General features: G+C 40.6%; 1 protein-coding gene across 1 annotated transcript; it reads right to left on the reverse strand.

The window, feature by feature from the left end:
• Window positions 1-3,386: 3,386 nt before the first annotated feature.
• Window positions 3,387-13,038, reverse strand: CDK20 (cyclin dependent kinase 20). Its single transcript, XM_081954021.1, has 9 exons — window positions 12,839-13,038; window positions 9,826-9,908; window positions 9,175-9,288; window positions 7,716-7,904; window positions 7,453-7,574; window positions 7,055-7,117; window positions 6,310-6,433; window positions 6,034-6,189; window positions 3,387-3,576 (listed from the first exon to the last, which is right to left on the reverse strand). Exons 2-9 carry the CDS (start codon window positions 9,898-9,900, stop codon window positions 3,388-3,390), a joined length of 1,032 nt encoding a protein of 343 aa, XP_081810147.1. The 5' UTR covers window positions 9,901-9,908; window positions 12,839-13,038; the 3' UTR covers window position 3,387.
• Between the last annotated feature and the right edge of the window lie 2,123 nt (window positions 13,039-15,161).

Below are 15,161 nucleotides of genomic sequence, written 5' to 3' on the forward strand. Positions count from 1 at the left end.
AAGGAAGAATTTCCATCCTGCCCATCCTAATCTTAAAGGGTTTTTCTCGTCCCTCACTTAAGCTGTAAACTCTTTCCTACACCGTTGCAGCTATGTAGACGTAATTGACATCATCAATATTCTTTAAAGGGGAAAAAAATGCTGTTCCTCCTTATGGTTAAGAAAACTTCATGATAGTGAAGATACGGTTGAGACACTTTAGGGTAGTTGCCATAATCTAGAAACAACTACTGCACATAGCACCAAGATTCAAATGTGTAGAATAAGCCCAGGTACGTTCAGTCCCATGTTATTTAATCAATGATTCATAACTAAATTGAGGATTGGATCATTCCCCATACGTAAAGTATTTTTGAAAAAGAAAAGAAAATGCATGGATGGAACTCTTATATATGGAGTTCTTTGTAACAGTGGAGACCAGTGGTGGGTTCCGGATCTCGGTGCAACCGGTACGGTGCAATGGGGCCCGGCGTCCACCACATGAATGCGTGCAACACGCACGCACATGTGCACAACGCATGCATGCCTTCTTGCCTCCTGTGACACAATTGAGCTCCCCATTTCTCTTTTTAAGCAAGGCAGTTGTTAAGGGAGATTTGGCCATTTTACAACCTGTTTTGAGAGTTTTTAAGTGAATAACTGGTGTTGTTAAAGAGAATCATGCAATCATTAAACAAATTTAGCTTCCCCCACTGAGCTTGCTTGTAGAAAGCCAGCTGGGAAGGTTACAAATGGTGATCACATGATCCCCAGGATAGGGAACTGTCGTAAATACATGCCAGTTGCCAAGAGCCCTAATTTTGATCATGTAACCATGGAGATGCTGTAACAATTGTAAGTATGATAACCGGTCGTATGTCACTTTTTTCAGTGTCGGCGTAATGTCGAATGATCACTAATGGAATGGTTATACGTCAAGAACTACCTGTATTTAGGGTTCTCCTCAGATGTGTACCATTATTATAATTATGATGGTTACCCAGCTTTTCTTGCTTCCTTTTATTATTTTCATGTCCCATTCCACAGTCAGACACAAAGCCCAACTAAATTTGTACAGAATCAACATTTCTGAGCAATTATTGTTACTTTCACTAAGGGAAATTTACTTGCAAACTGTCAAAAATGATTGCTTTCTTAGATCAAATCATCAAACCGCATCCTTTGTGTAACTTGCATTATTTGTTTTGTGCCAAAAATGATTTTGAAATATTGTTTGGCGAAAGCTAGGTTTTCTCCCCCAGTCAAATTACTCCCTCTAAGCCTTTGCAAAAGGAACTGATAACTGAACGGCAAAAAAATAATTGTTTGGAAACAATCTTAAAATCCTGGCCTGGTATCAAAAATATGGGAAACAAAAAAGGGTTGAACAGATACAGGAACCAGGGGAGTGCATAAATCAATACTCAATGTCTGGCAAATGTACAATTTTTCTAGACCTTGCAAAATAAATAAATTAAAATAAAGTAAAAAGTAGGTTTTGCTGATTCTGCAAATATTTATTTAAAACCTGATATTTTGATTCTCTATATTATTTAGAGTTCCTTAAGTAAGAACTGTTGCTTTGAGCCTTTTAAAAGGAATAAATTTTAGTCAGGTTGCGGTCAGAAGGCACCCCAGCTCTTTCTCCCTAAAAATAAAAAATTCATTTTAAAAATCATAGGGGAAAATGTGGAGAAAAAAAATGTGTCAGGGGGCAGTGGTGGGATTAAATAATTTAACAACCAGTTTTCTGCCCTAATGACCGGCTGGGTGGGTGTGGCCAGGCAGCAAAAACAAGCCTGCAGCCTCCTGGGAGCAAAAACAGGGCACTGGTGGCCACGCCCCACCTCCGTTTTGGGCCTAGTAGGCCTCCCTGCACTTACCTGGGAGCCAAAACGGGGCGCCAAAACAGGGCGTGTGGGGACTCCTGGAAGGGGCGGGGCAGGCCCAGTCAGCAATTTAAGAACTGGTTCGGCCAAAGTGGTGCGAACTGGTTGAATCTCACCACTGTTTGGGAGGATAGGTTACTGCCCATTTTACTACAATTGAAATTTGAAGGAGGAAAAACTATTTGAATGAGCCTGGTTTGAGTTTAACAACTGTGTTTGCTTTTTAGCTGAGCTTAACTTTATACACAAACACACAGCCAAGTTCGTTAAACAGAACAATTGCCATGAGCACATGTAAACTAGCTGTTGTTTCTGCAGTCTTCCATTTTTGAGGAAGACTCAAAAATGACTGCTCATTTTACCTTATTTTTTCTTGGTAGGTCAGGATTTTGCCTCAGTGGTTGTGAACCTGGGGAACTGTTATTCCTTCTTTTTCTACAACATCAATTATTTATTTATTTCCCCCCCTTTCCTCTTCCCCACAAAATCCCTGCTTCATCAACATTAGAGTTAAATCTAGGCAGATGATTTTTAAATCAGGCCAGGTCTTAAGCACATGATCTGGGATAGCGGCAGAAATCCTCATAAGTATTCTTAATTTGGTCAACAGATCCCAACAAGCCGTTCCCATTGGATACCATGCTCCTCAGGGTTCACCCCCAAAATCTATAACCCAACAAACAGCCCAGGAATGTAATTGATTGCTTACCTGTTTAATTATCAACCTTTATAACAGTCATTGCATAAGAAAGGAGATGAGAGAGAGAGAGAGAGAGAGAGAGAGAGAGAGAAGAAAGAAAGAAAGAAAGAAAGAAAGAAAGAAAGAAAGAAAGAAAGAAAGAAAGAAAGAAAGAAAGAAAGAAAGAAATTGGGCCTTTTCTTTTGGGCCCTACTCTGCTTCAGAGAATCAGAGACCTTGTTCCCCTGAATACATCTGGGCCATATTTTGTTATCCCAAGGAGGGAAAATGTGGTCAGGGGGAATAGCAGACAAACTATGTGTATGCATTTTTTAAAATGCACATTTGTTTCCATGTTTTATGTAGCTTTGCTTTGTTCTTGTGTATTTGTTTAATTTTGTTTGGAGTTTAATTTTGTAAAAAAAAAATTTTTTTTTAAAAATCATTGGAAAAAAGGAAAACTATCAGGAGAGAGTTTTGTCACATTCCTCACAGGATGGGTTTTGTGAGTCTTTGAAGAGAACACTTTTTCTTGGTCCTTCTGCCAGAGTGGCAGCTTAGCATGTTCTACAGTAGAAACCACTGAATTCAGCCATCCAATAGGCCCTTGTATGGTGGAAAAAGTTAAAACACCTTCATGCTTTTGAAAGTCCTGGATTCATTTCAGTCACCTGTGTGATATCACTGGGTTACAGTCTTGTGGTTACTCACACATAGGCCCAATAAATGCACAGCGCCTTCCCACAAGAATTTAAAGTGCCTCGGGATGAAGAACCAAACTTGCTTCAGGAGATGTTATAAAAGCCAGACTTTAAAGGAGAGCAAAAAGGGACTCTCTTTTTATACATCAATCACATACGGTGCCACCAGTTCGAGATCTACAACTGACCCTTCCAGTGGCTGCTCCACATGGAAATCACGCTGGTGCTGGAGCCCCTGACGAATCTTTTTGCCCCCACGCTGGGGAATTGGTAATTCCGAGTGGTGGGCCGGCAGAGGGGGCGTAAAGAAATAGGGATGCAGAAGTGCCTAAGGAGAAAAGGAAAAAATCATCTGCCTGGCTCTGACCATTGGAATTGGATTACACTTCACAGATCTTCTACTGATTGAGCATTATGGGAAGTACAGGTAGTCCTGGAGTTACAATTGTAAAGAAGCCTGCCAATCACAGTTGTATGGTTGTACGGTATGGTTGTAAAGTGATTGTATGACCCTTTTTGCAACACTCATTAAATCAGTGGTTTCTCAACCTTGGCAACTTTAAGTCCTGTGGACTTCAACTCCCAGAATTCCCTAGCCAGCTGGCTGGGGAATTCTGGGAGTTGAAGTCCACAGGACTTAAAGTTGCCATGGTTGAGAAATACTGCATTAAATGAACATTACAATTCTTCAGTAAGGCCATGGTTTGCTCTGGGCCAGAAGTAAATGCCAATTTTCAGCAAAACCCTTGTAAAACTGTGGGATGCTGCAAATGGGCATAAATGCAACCCAACTGCTAAGCCACGGAAATGTCTTCACATGATCACGTGAGGGATCGAACTTTTAGTGAGGGGTCCAAGAGTTGGAACTTCAAATCCAGATCATAAGTACCATATTTTCCGGAGTATAAGACACATCTCCCCCGCCCCTAGAAGAGCATGGGAATGTTGGTATGTCTTATAGACAGAATATAGCCATTTTTGGCCTCCTGAAACCCCACCCACGGATCCCATTTTTGTGAAAAACGGACAAAACCAGGCCATTTTTTTTTTGCAAAAATGCCATTTTTGTTTAAAATACCCCATTTTTCACAAAAAAGGGGGCATTTTTCCCTTACCCCAATTCTGCTGAAGCCTGCAGAGTGCTGAGGGAAGGCAAAAACTTTTTTTTTCTTACTTACCTCTTCAAAATCTTGGTGCATCTTATATACCAGTGCGTCTTATAGTCTGAAAAATATGGTACCCTCTGGGTAGGTCCATTGGGATTTTGAACTGTTGCTAAGCAACTGGTGATAAATCAAGGACTACCTGTATCAGCTAGGGAAAGATGCTAACGGCACAAAGGGGATATGGGTCACACATGCTAGATGAACAAGGTTTTGAACAAGCTTCTACCATGCAATCCCTCCACCTCATTCCCAGAATTTCACATGAAGTAATCTCCCTCTTTAATCTTCTCATGTTTTCCCACTATTGCTTAATATTGTTTCTTTAAAAAGAAAACACCTATTAAGGTGAAATAGTTGCATGTTGCCTTTGAAATACTACCACAAGTTGTTCATTAGCTAGAGAAGCATCTTTAGGGAAATGGACTTTCTTAGCTGTGCAAAAGATCATAGACAAATATCCACTGCAAAACAGCAAAGTGGGTTGGAGTGCCCTCTTTTGGTGATACAGAATGGACTTGCTTTCTTCTCAATGAGCAAAATTTCTCAAGGAATTTTAAAAGTAAACTGTTACACCACCACCACCCCACACCACCCCACACCACCCTGTTGATTTTCAACAAGTATCCAAAATAAGGATACAATCTTTGGCGCTCTTAGGGAATTCCAAGAGATAGCCTAGATCAGGTTCAAATGCTATGCAAAAGTGCTTGTAAAGCCATTGCTTATTTTCCCTGATTCCTTGTTACACGCTAAGCCTGGGGTAGGGAGTGGATGGAAGATGTTCACAAGTGGGTAAATCTAAAGGATCTCCATGGCAGGGGACAATCCAATCTCAACTCTGGACTGTACTCATCTGCTTTCATTTGTAGTTTTGCAGCTGACATTAACCTCCAGAGGCAATTTTACTAAAGCAGAATCACAGCTTCAATCTATCAAAATTCGGCACCTGTAAAAATTATGTGTCCACTACTTTCTTTGAAGTGTGAAAAATGTATTTTTAAAGAAAGCAGCATGGATTACTGAGCATGTTAATTGGGTTTGGACAGTCACAAGGGGCTCAAACTACTCCTTCGTTAATGTACATGTAGTAGTTTCAAAGAAAGACTCATACATACTGGTTTCTGCCAATACAGGTAGTCCTCAACTTATGACAATTGAGCCCAAAATTTGTGTTGCTAAGTGAGACATCGGTTAAGTGAGTTTTGCACCATTTTACAACTTTTCTTACCACATGCAAGGGAATTATTGCAGTTGTTAAACTATTAACATGGTTGTTAAGTAAATCTGGTTTCCCCATTGAGTTTGCTTGTTAAGTTGCAAAGGTGATCACATGACTCCAGGAACTGCAACCGTCATAAATAGGAGTCTGTTGTCAAGCATCCAAATGTAAATCACATGACCATGGGGATGTTGCGATGATCGTAAGTATGAAACACTATCATAAGTCATTTTTTTGAGCACTGTCGTAACTTTGAACTGTCACTAAGCAAACTGTTCCAAGTTGAGAACTGTCTGTACACTGTGTACAATTAGTTGCTTCACGCAATCCCATAAAGCTCCTTGCTTTGCTCTTTGCAGGATGCTAGCACTATACCGGCAGCCTCACTGCTCCCCCTTACCTGGGCTGCCTGCATCCGTTGCTTTGAAGGATAAACCAGGAACTCTTTCAGGAGCTGCACTGCTTGTGGAGAAGCATCTGGCACCACCTGCTCCAAAGGGATGGGCTGCTTCTCTTTGAAGGAGATTTTGTTGTAATCAGGCAACTCTGTAATCTCCTGTCCCAGCAAAAGAATAACAATGGGGGGACTTGGCTATTGGTTTCTTCACTTTTAAAGGTTCCCACTCCTCCCCTGGGCCCTTATCCCTTTGGGCAAGCTAATGATTATTGGACCAACTGGCCAGGTCTTTTGATTAGGTGTGCCAAGCACCCGGAGGACACAACACAGCTGCTCAATGTCATTTTCTCCAGGGAAGAGGGGAGAATTGTTGAGAAGTTCAGCGAAGATACAGCCGACTGCCCTGGTTAAAGAGAAAAAAAGAGGTAGCTGGATGAAGGGATAAGGGGAAACATCTCTGTCATCCAAACAATCAATCCCTTCTTTAACCAGTTTCCTGCTTCTTATGCAATGAAACATCTTTGATTCTTGATTTCAATATGGTTTTTTTCCCCATGCAAATGTTTCAATATTCCATTTTATAGACTTCCATTTCTTTTGTGTAAATTTGCATTCCTTTTTGTTTTCCTCATTTGGGATAGGCTTCCCTTTTCTGAAGGAAGATTCCTTTCCTCCAGATTTCCCTAACAATGTTGATTAATCGGGATAATGGTAATAACACTTTTCCGGATCTAGGAAATATATTATAGGTAAATGTTGATGATTGTATTTCTGAATGAATTCCTAGCATTTTGGAGAAACCTGGATTTTTTTTTCTAACTTTCTTTCAACCTTTGCTTTCTAATTTCCTCCTTTAAAAAGTGGATTCCCTTGGCAATTTTCCACCTACTGTGCATATCAATTATATCTGGTGGCATTGTGGTCAAGGCTTTCAATCAGTTCAACAACTGCATCTCTAACACTCCAAGGCTACCCTCTTAATACAATCCAGACTGATTAAGTGAAAGAGATCAAAGCTGCTCACCACAGATCTACACCTTCATCATACTTTCGAGCACCATACAGCAATTCGGGAGCCCGATACCACCTAATTGGGAAGAGTACACAAATTATATTAGACACATCTCTATTCATCTCTCACAATGTAACTCAATTCTAGCCCCCATAAGATTCAAGTCTGGTGCCAGCAAGACTCCAGCACTTCCTTTACATTTAGGACTGATTTCAAAATTCTTGGAATAAGGTCAGAACTGGGAATCTAAGACCCCTCGGAATGTTGCTGAGCTATTTTGTCCAACTTCCATTTACCAGTAAACATGTTAGCTGTGGCTACTACGAGTTGGAGATACAGGCATCTTCCAATTTGATTCTGTCTTCCCTGGCTAAATGCTCAGTCCATAGTCCATGCCCATTGCTATTTACCTGGTGGCCACTTGATGGCTATATAGTCTATCTCCATCGCTGGTGAACACTCGGGCCAAGCCAAAATCAGCAATTTTCAATTGCCCTGTGGAGCTGATCAGCAAATTGGCTGGTTTCAAATCCTGAAACGACAAGGCAAGAATTTGAAAACCTGTCAGAAGCTAACGAAGAACGGGATGCACAGCATCAATGGGTCAAATAGCAAGGTGTGATCTTCCTGGGAGAAGGAAACTATCTTAGGGTCAAATCTGACCAGGCCTCACCCGGTGCATAATAGAGTTGGCATGGCAGAAAGCCACTCCCTTGAGCAGCATCAGCATGTAGCCTTTCACTTGGGCTTCAGTAAGAGGCTGTTCAGAGTTGCGGATCACCTCAGACAAATCAGACAGCATATACTCAAATACCAACACAAACCCTGTGCCATGAGGGAAAACGTCTTTCAGTTGCACCACCTAAAAGAAAGAAGTTAGACAAGTTGGATTCAATATTGGGTGACCTGACCCACAATTGATATAATGAAGATTTTACCTAGCCTTCTATCCTCGGTATAGCGTGTCAAGTGACTGAGTGTCTGACATAGCATGAGCCATCTGAAGGTGTTCACAAAGCCTTAAATTATATCATTCCCCCCAATACCTACAGTACTGTATCTTTATGCTGAACACATTTCATTAAGTGTCTTTAAGCTGGTCAATTAGCCCTCCAAAAGAAGTTTGTGAGTAAAAGTGGCAGGAAATTGCTTCCACTCCCACTGCTTTTTTGTCCAACTGTGGTCATTCTGCTTCTCTGTTTAAGTAAGGAAATGTCTCTGAAACAATGACCCAATGGGGCATGGGTTATCCAATTATTAGGTAAAAATCTAGTAATCATTATATGCAGTTTTTATCTGTTTCTGGAAGTTCAAGGGAGTGGCAGCAAGTTGTTTCAGTGAAAGGGTAAGTTACAGCAAAGTTATAATGGCTCAGTTCATCTATAATTTGCCTGGAATCCACACTGTATATTGGACATTAATACAATCAAGCGAGTCCAAAGGTATTTCATGAGAAGAGTACTCCACTCCTCTGCTCACAATAGAATACCTTATGCCACCAAGCTTGAAAGTTTGGGATTGGACAACCTAGAGCTATGCTGACTAAGGTCTGACCTAAGCATAATACACAAAATTGTCTGCTACAACATCCTACCTGTCAATGACTACTTCAACTTCAACCGCAATAATGCACGGGCAAACAATAGATACAAATGCAAAGTAAGCCGCTCCAAACTTGATTGCAGAAAATATGACTTCAGCAACAGAGTGGTCAATGCCTGGAATGCTCTACCCGACTCCATTGTTACATCCTCAAACCCTCACAGCTTCAACCTCAAACTGTCTAGCGTGGACACCTCACCCTTTTCCTAAGAGGTCTCTCGGGGGCATGCCTACCGTCCCTGTCCTATTGTCCCCATTTATTTGTAGTTTTTTCCTTGTTCAGGTCCATGGTTATACTTATACCTGTTATTTCGTACATGTTTGACAAAATAAATAAATAAATAATAAAATAAGCTTTATCTTAATTCCCAACACTCTCCCTCAGCTTATTTTGCCTTAGAGTGATATGTAAACCAGGCTAATTTGTTCTGAAAGGTTAGTTTATTAGAGGCCTAACCTGAGATAGAACTTGAGAATCCAGTTAACTGATCCAGTTAACTCATGAACTGTCACTTCCACAAGCTACTCACATGCTGGTTTTCCTCAATCTCCTGCAAAGCCTTGATCTCCCGCAGGGCTTGGTTGGGGATCCCATCCTCCAGCTTGCGGAGGGCCACTTTCTTCAGGGCCACGGTCTCCCCAGTCTGCCAGGTAAGGGAGCAAAATAAAAATTGGAAGCAGATGTTCATCTCCGAGGGGGACGGGGGACTAAAGCTGGCTACATTGGCCTCAGAGATCATAAAGAATTCCATGTCAGGCCTGCAGACGGTTCCTTTTAGGATCTTTGGCCTGCCACACTAAAATTCTTTTCTACTATGTTTTTCATTAATGGGGAATTGGGAGGGGGAATAGTAAGGAGTAGAATGTGTTGTTGTCAAAATAAAATTCCTTTCTAGAAACCAAGGTCATCTTTTGTTCTCTACGCCTCTGAGCCTGACCGGAACTGGATGGGTGAAACTGTCAGCATGGCAGTGGAAGATTGGACCAGGTGATGGACTTGTGGGTGTGGGGGCAAGATCATGAACTCTCAACTGGGTGGGAATACCAGGGAAGCTTTCAGATTCGGGTTTTCACAGATGTGCCAACAGGTCTCTCTTAATAAATTGGAACTTTGAGGAATACTTTGCCTTGGACTCTGATTTAATTTTGGATGATATTTGGAACGCTGACATTCCACTTACTTCTATGTTCTTGGCTTTGAAAACAATGCCATGGGCTCCTTCTCCAATACGGCCAAGAATGCTATATTGATCCATGGTGCCTTCTAATAATTGAAACAGACAAAGAAAAGTCAGCTCATCTGTTCCAGCCGGAGATTCATGGATTCTTATTAAATAACTTGTGATCTGTCTTTCCTTTTTTCTTTGTTAAAAGTATGTCCCACCTTTCTCTTTCAAGCTAACATTAGACTGCTAACCTAACCACCCCAAAAGTGAATGTAATTTAAAACAATTAAAATTAGTTTTAAAATCTATATAAAACTACAAACAGTTCAAAAGGCTCAAAATAAAGAACTACATCTGATGACAAATTTTCAAATAGCAAAAAAAGGCAGTCACCTCTCATCTTGCAAGCTGCCGATTTCTATCGGGATGTTCCTGCGCTATTTTATTTTTTTTATTTTGTTTTTTGTGTGAAATTGGTTAACTAATTTGGCTTCTAACAAAGAAAAGTAAGCCACTGAAAAGATGTGATTAACCAAAAAAAAAACCATGGTCTTTACAGGATCATAATTTCTAAATGGGGAAGCCAATTTGTTAAATCAAATTTAAAAACATACTATGACTTAAATCTTTGATGCAATTCTCTATCTTTGAATTAATTCATTGAAATCAGTGGGCGTATTTCTTTTTATAGTTATTCAATTTGGATGCCCATCTCAACAAGCAACTCCTGGCGGCAAACATAAAATGAATCAAAACAAATTTCATAATATAATACACACATTAAAATGCACACAGCATTTGAAGAAAATACTATGGATGGTATAAGGCCATGAAGACTTGTTCCTCCAGCCACATGGCCAGCTGGGAGTTGACACATATACCGTATATTTGGGATGGGAGTATAATGTTATTTTGGTTGTATATAGTATTTTCTTTATGTAGCTGTTGTTAGACAGTCAGGGTAATATTGTATAAGATGAGTAGCCTTATAAACCTTTTCAATACTATAAATAAATATGAACTTTCTCTGCTCCAGCACATATACAGAGTGGCAAGATTTTTTAAAAGTCAGAATTCTTGATGGTATAGAAGATAATTTCAATTAAATCAAAGTAAACTTCCAAAATGCATCATAGGATATTAACTACATTACTTTGTGGATTTCTCCAGTGTTGATTTCAAGATTCTTTCACAAGGTACTATAATATTGAAGAAGCAAAGTCAGGCTACTCTTTTAATTCTTTTTCCAGAAAAGTAAAACATAAAATAACCCAGGCTATTATAAATTAGTCAATACTAAAAGGTTCCATTTAAACAGGATAAGAATACACTAATTACAAATCATATTATATGGGATGGGAGTTCAATACAATATAATACAATAGCAGAATTGGAAGGGACCTTGGAGGTCTTCTAGTCCAACCCCCTGCCTAGGTAGGAAATCCTATACCATTTCAGACAAATGGCTATCCAACATCTTCTTAGAGACTTCCAGTGTTGGGGCATTCACAACTTCTGGAGGGAAGCCATTCCACTGATTTAATTGTTCTAACTGTCAGGAAATTTCTTCTCAGTTCTAAGTTGCTTCTCTCCTTGATTAGTTTCCACCCATTGCTTCTTGTTCTGCCCTCAGGTGCTTTGGAGAATAGTGTGACTCCCTCTTCTTTGTGGCAACCCCTGAGATATTGGAACACTGCTATCATGTCTCCCCTACTCCTTCTTTTCATTAAACTAGACATACCCAGTTCCTCATATGTTTTAGCCTCCAGTCCCCTAATCATCTTTGTTGTTGTTCTCTGCACTCTTTCTAGAGTCTCCACGTCTTTTCTACATCGTGGCGACCAAAACTGAATGCAGTATTCAAGTGTGGCCTTACCAAGGCATTATAATGTGGTATTAACAGTTCAAGTTCAACATCAATCAGAACAAATAACAATTCCTCAATAATATTTGATAAGCTTGTTTTTATTAATAGATTCAAAAGCTCTTGTTTAAGTGATCCCCCCCCCCCACACCATTATTGGACCCAGATTGCTGGGGGCAATAGGCTGACTCTGTAAACATCTTAGAGAAGGCTGTAAAGCACTGTGAAGTGGTATGTAAGTGCTATTGCGATATCTTGGATGAGAGAAGCAATTTTCTCAATAACTGGAACCTGGTTACTCTGAAATACAAGTCTGGCATATAATTTAGAAAGAGAAATATGCATAAAACCTATCCCAGATATCCAAGTTGAAATATTAAGATAGTTGATTCAAAGAGGATAAATGCCAAATTCCTTTGTATATGCCAAGATGATCCCATCATCCACCCCACCTTCTTTAATCCAAAACACGAACATAGGAAGCAGTTTCAATCCTAAATTAAATCATCCATTTCAGCAGTTCTCCTGGATTAGATAGAGATCTATCACTGGTTCTGCAAACAGAATTTCATAGCAGCACTGTTCTCTCATTTCTCGACTGTCCCCAAACATAATCAGTGGTATACTGTTGTGGAATATAGAGGTTCCTTGTTTTATGAAATATTTAACAACCTGCAGGTATTAGGTTTTTTTGCAAGTATACCTAGGATCTTTGCAGAGATATCAAAATGTAAGATATAGCCATCATAATATACTAAAGCAATAAACGGGGTTGATTCTAATTCTATGCTGCTACTATCTACTATGCTGTCCATCCAACTGGGTAAGTCCTCAAGATCTAACTGCACGGAAGAAATAGAAAAAAATCTATTCCTACATACTTTCCCGTTACGGTGCACGCGCATATTTAAAATGTGAAAGAGGTAAGTTGTCTTTCTCTCTCTCTTAACCTAAGGCGCTGATGCACCGCTTTTCCTAATGCATAATGGTAATAATGGTGGTTGCCTGCTCCTTTTTTTTTAAAAAAAAGTGTGGAACCCACATTAAAAGTAATGACGCTTTAAGAAAACAAAACAAAATAAAAAGCAGCCGGGACAGCTTGAAGGGATAATTGGAGTGGGGCTCCGCGTCGTCTTATGCAAAACCCTATAAACCCCTGCTTACCCTGTTAGAGGATCCCCGCCCAGGGCCGCTTAAAGGATTCCAGGGAGATGGATGCAGGACTCCGCCATCCAGCCCGCTTTCTCGGATCGGGTCCCTGGAGAATCAGGAGGCTGCTCAGCCAAAAGATTCCCGATGGCCGTTTCCCAGCATGCCGCGCGCTCCCGCAAGTGGCAGTTCCCCGGCATTTCCACGAGAGTTCAGGTTCTCTGTTGCAGGGCTTCTCAACTTTAAGGTGGGTGGACTTCAGCTCCCACAATTCCATGCTGCCCGGGGGATTCTGGGAGTTGAAGTCCACACTGCTCTATGAAAAGTAGTAGCCTAACTTCGCATATGAGCCTTTCCTAAAGTTGTGTGCGTGTGCGCGTGCGTAAAAGATCTGTGCACTTCAACTCTCAGAATTCCCTAGCCATCAGTGAGAATCCTGGGAATTGAAGTTCACGTATGTTAAAGTTGCCAGGTTTGAAAAACACTGCCCGCCTAGAGGAAACTGAAGGATCCCACAACACTTTGCTGGATTTTCGCAGTCGAGTTCTAAGCAATCCTTTCGCCACTGTTTTTCCCCCCAACCTGTGCTTTTTTTTTAAAAAATCACCAAACAAACCCATATTTATGTACATATTTCGGGCAAACAAATCCTGCAGGTTATGGCAAAACCCAGTTTTCTGTCCCGCTAAAAACTCAGGCGGCCCTAGTGAAAGGTTCAAAAACATCCCTTAGAAGAGAGGTGTATAAAATCGCAAAGATCCGTTAGTGGTTTCATTTGGCATATTATCTTTATGTTTAATGATTCTAAAACGTCCGTCTACAGCATAGAGGAGCTCTAATGCAGAGAGCAAGGAGGCTTCGCACATCCTATGCCTGCTATGCCGTTGTTAAAAATAGGAATATAATTTACACATCTCCATAAATCAGTGTTTAACCAAAAACCGCAAGGTTTTTAATCTACCGTATTTTGCCTTCTCTGAATAAAGACAGTATAATATCTATCGTTACATATTTGAGGTAAATAAAAGGTTCCCACGCCTTAAGGCTATAAGAGGATGTCGAACTGGGATCGATAAACTGCAATTCGCCCCACGTGATGAAGACACTGCCACAAAAAGATGTGTTGAATAAGTTTTTAGGTTGGCTGCGTACTTTCGCCACCCTTGCTTCAAGCTTGGAGGAGTCTAATTGGAACCGGAAATGATGGCTCTACAACTGGGATTTTTCAATTTACCTCTTCGCCAGGCAGTACTCTTGCTGCGGTTTATAGAGACGGGACCGCGTTGCCCAGCAACCCGACTCCAACGGTTCCTGAAGGTCCCCTTTCTGAAAGCAAAGCGCCGCGAAAGAAGTCTGTACATGAAAGCTTTTGAGTTCTCCAGAAGTTTGGGTAGTATAGAAGACAAAACGAGCATTGAAGGAACAAGAACACAATTAAAAAGTACTCATTCATTTGGGAACGTTTCTATTTTCCCCCTTTTAAATTGAACAAAAATCCTCTTAAGTCCCTCTCTTAATTAGTTGATCCTAATAAATATTATCACCCTTTAATGGATTTACACTCACGAATAGGACTTTTCCTTCCTAAAGATGCCCATTCACATGTTGCTGAATTACAAGTCTGGTGGCGATCTTCTTAAGATCACTGGAAATGCTTTGCTTGCCACCTGCTGCCATTACAGCTATGCAGAATTCCAGTTCTAAAGACAAGTATCGCATCTTGAGTGGCTGAAGATGTCTTTGCAGGAGGACAGTGTTGGAAGCCCTATAGAGCAGGGGCTTTCAAACTTTGTTAGGCCACAAAACCTATTTATTTTTTAAACTAACAATGAAGAGATTAAGGAATATTCCCAAACTGCATGCTTGTAGCTCCGTGGCAGAATATGATTCCTTTCAAAATCAAATGTAATTTTGTAATCCACTTTTCAGCTTTGATTTCCAAAGTTGTAATATTTCTACATTGTCCCACTTTAAGTTTCAGTTTCTTAAATCTCACCCATCTCAATATTGCCCTCACATAGCAGGCCAGAGACCTCAGAGTACTACGGAGCCCACCAAGTGGTTGGTCCGATTGTTGTCGTCAGTGGTATCATTATGCTTTGTCAACCATGAAAGACAGAGAAGGGCTTTTGACTATACAGGTAATCCTCACTTAGTGACTTCTTGTTCAGCAACCATTCGAAGTTACAACAGTTTTCAACAAGACGACTTATGCCAGTCCTTGAAGTTGTGGCTGTCGCAGTGTCCCCACAGTCACAGGATCATGATTGGGGCACTTTGCAACCAGCACACAGTTACAATGGTCACATCTTCCCACAGTCATATCACCACTTGTGAT

Source organism: Natrix helvetica (assembly GCF_964273705.1).
Source record: "Natrix helvetica genome assembly, chromosome: 1".
Taxonomy (NCBI): Eukaryota; Metazoa; Chordata; class Lepidosauria; order Squamata; family Natricidae; genus Natrix; species Natrix helvetica.

Coding starts and splice junctions, on each gene's coding strand:
- CDK20 (XM_081954021.1), bottom strand. CDS start 9,900: ATGGATCAATATAGCATTCTTGGCCGTATTGGAGAAGGAGCCCATGGC. Junction 9,289..9,825: donor TCAAAGCCAAGAACATAGAA/GTAAGTGGAATG, acceptor CTTACCTGGCAG/ACTGGGGAGACCGTGGCCCT. Junction 7,905..9,174: donor AGATTGAGGAAAACCAGCAT/GTGAGTAGCTTG, acceptor TCTTTCTTTTAG/GTGGTGCAACTGAAAGACGT.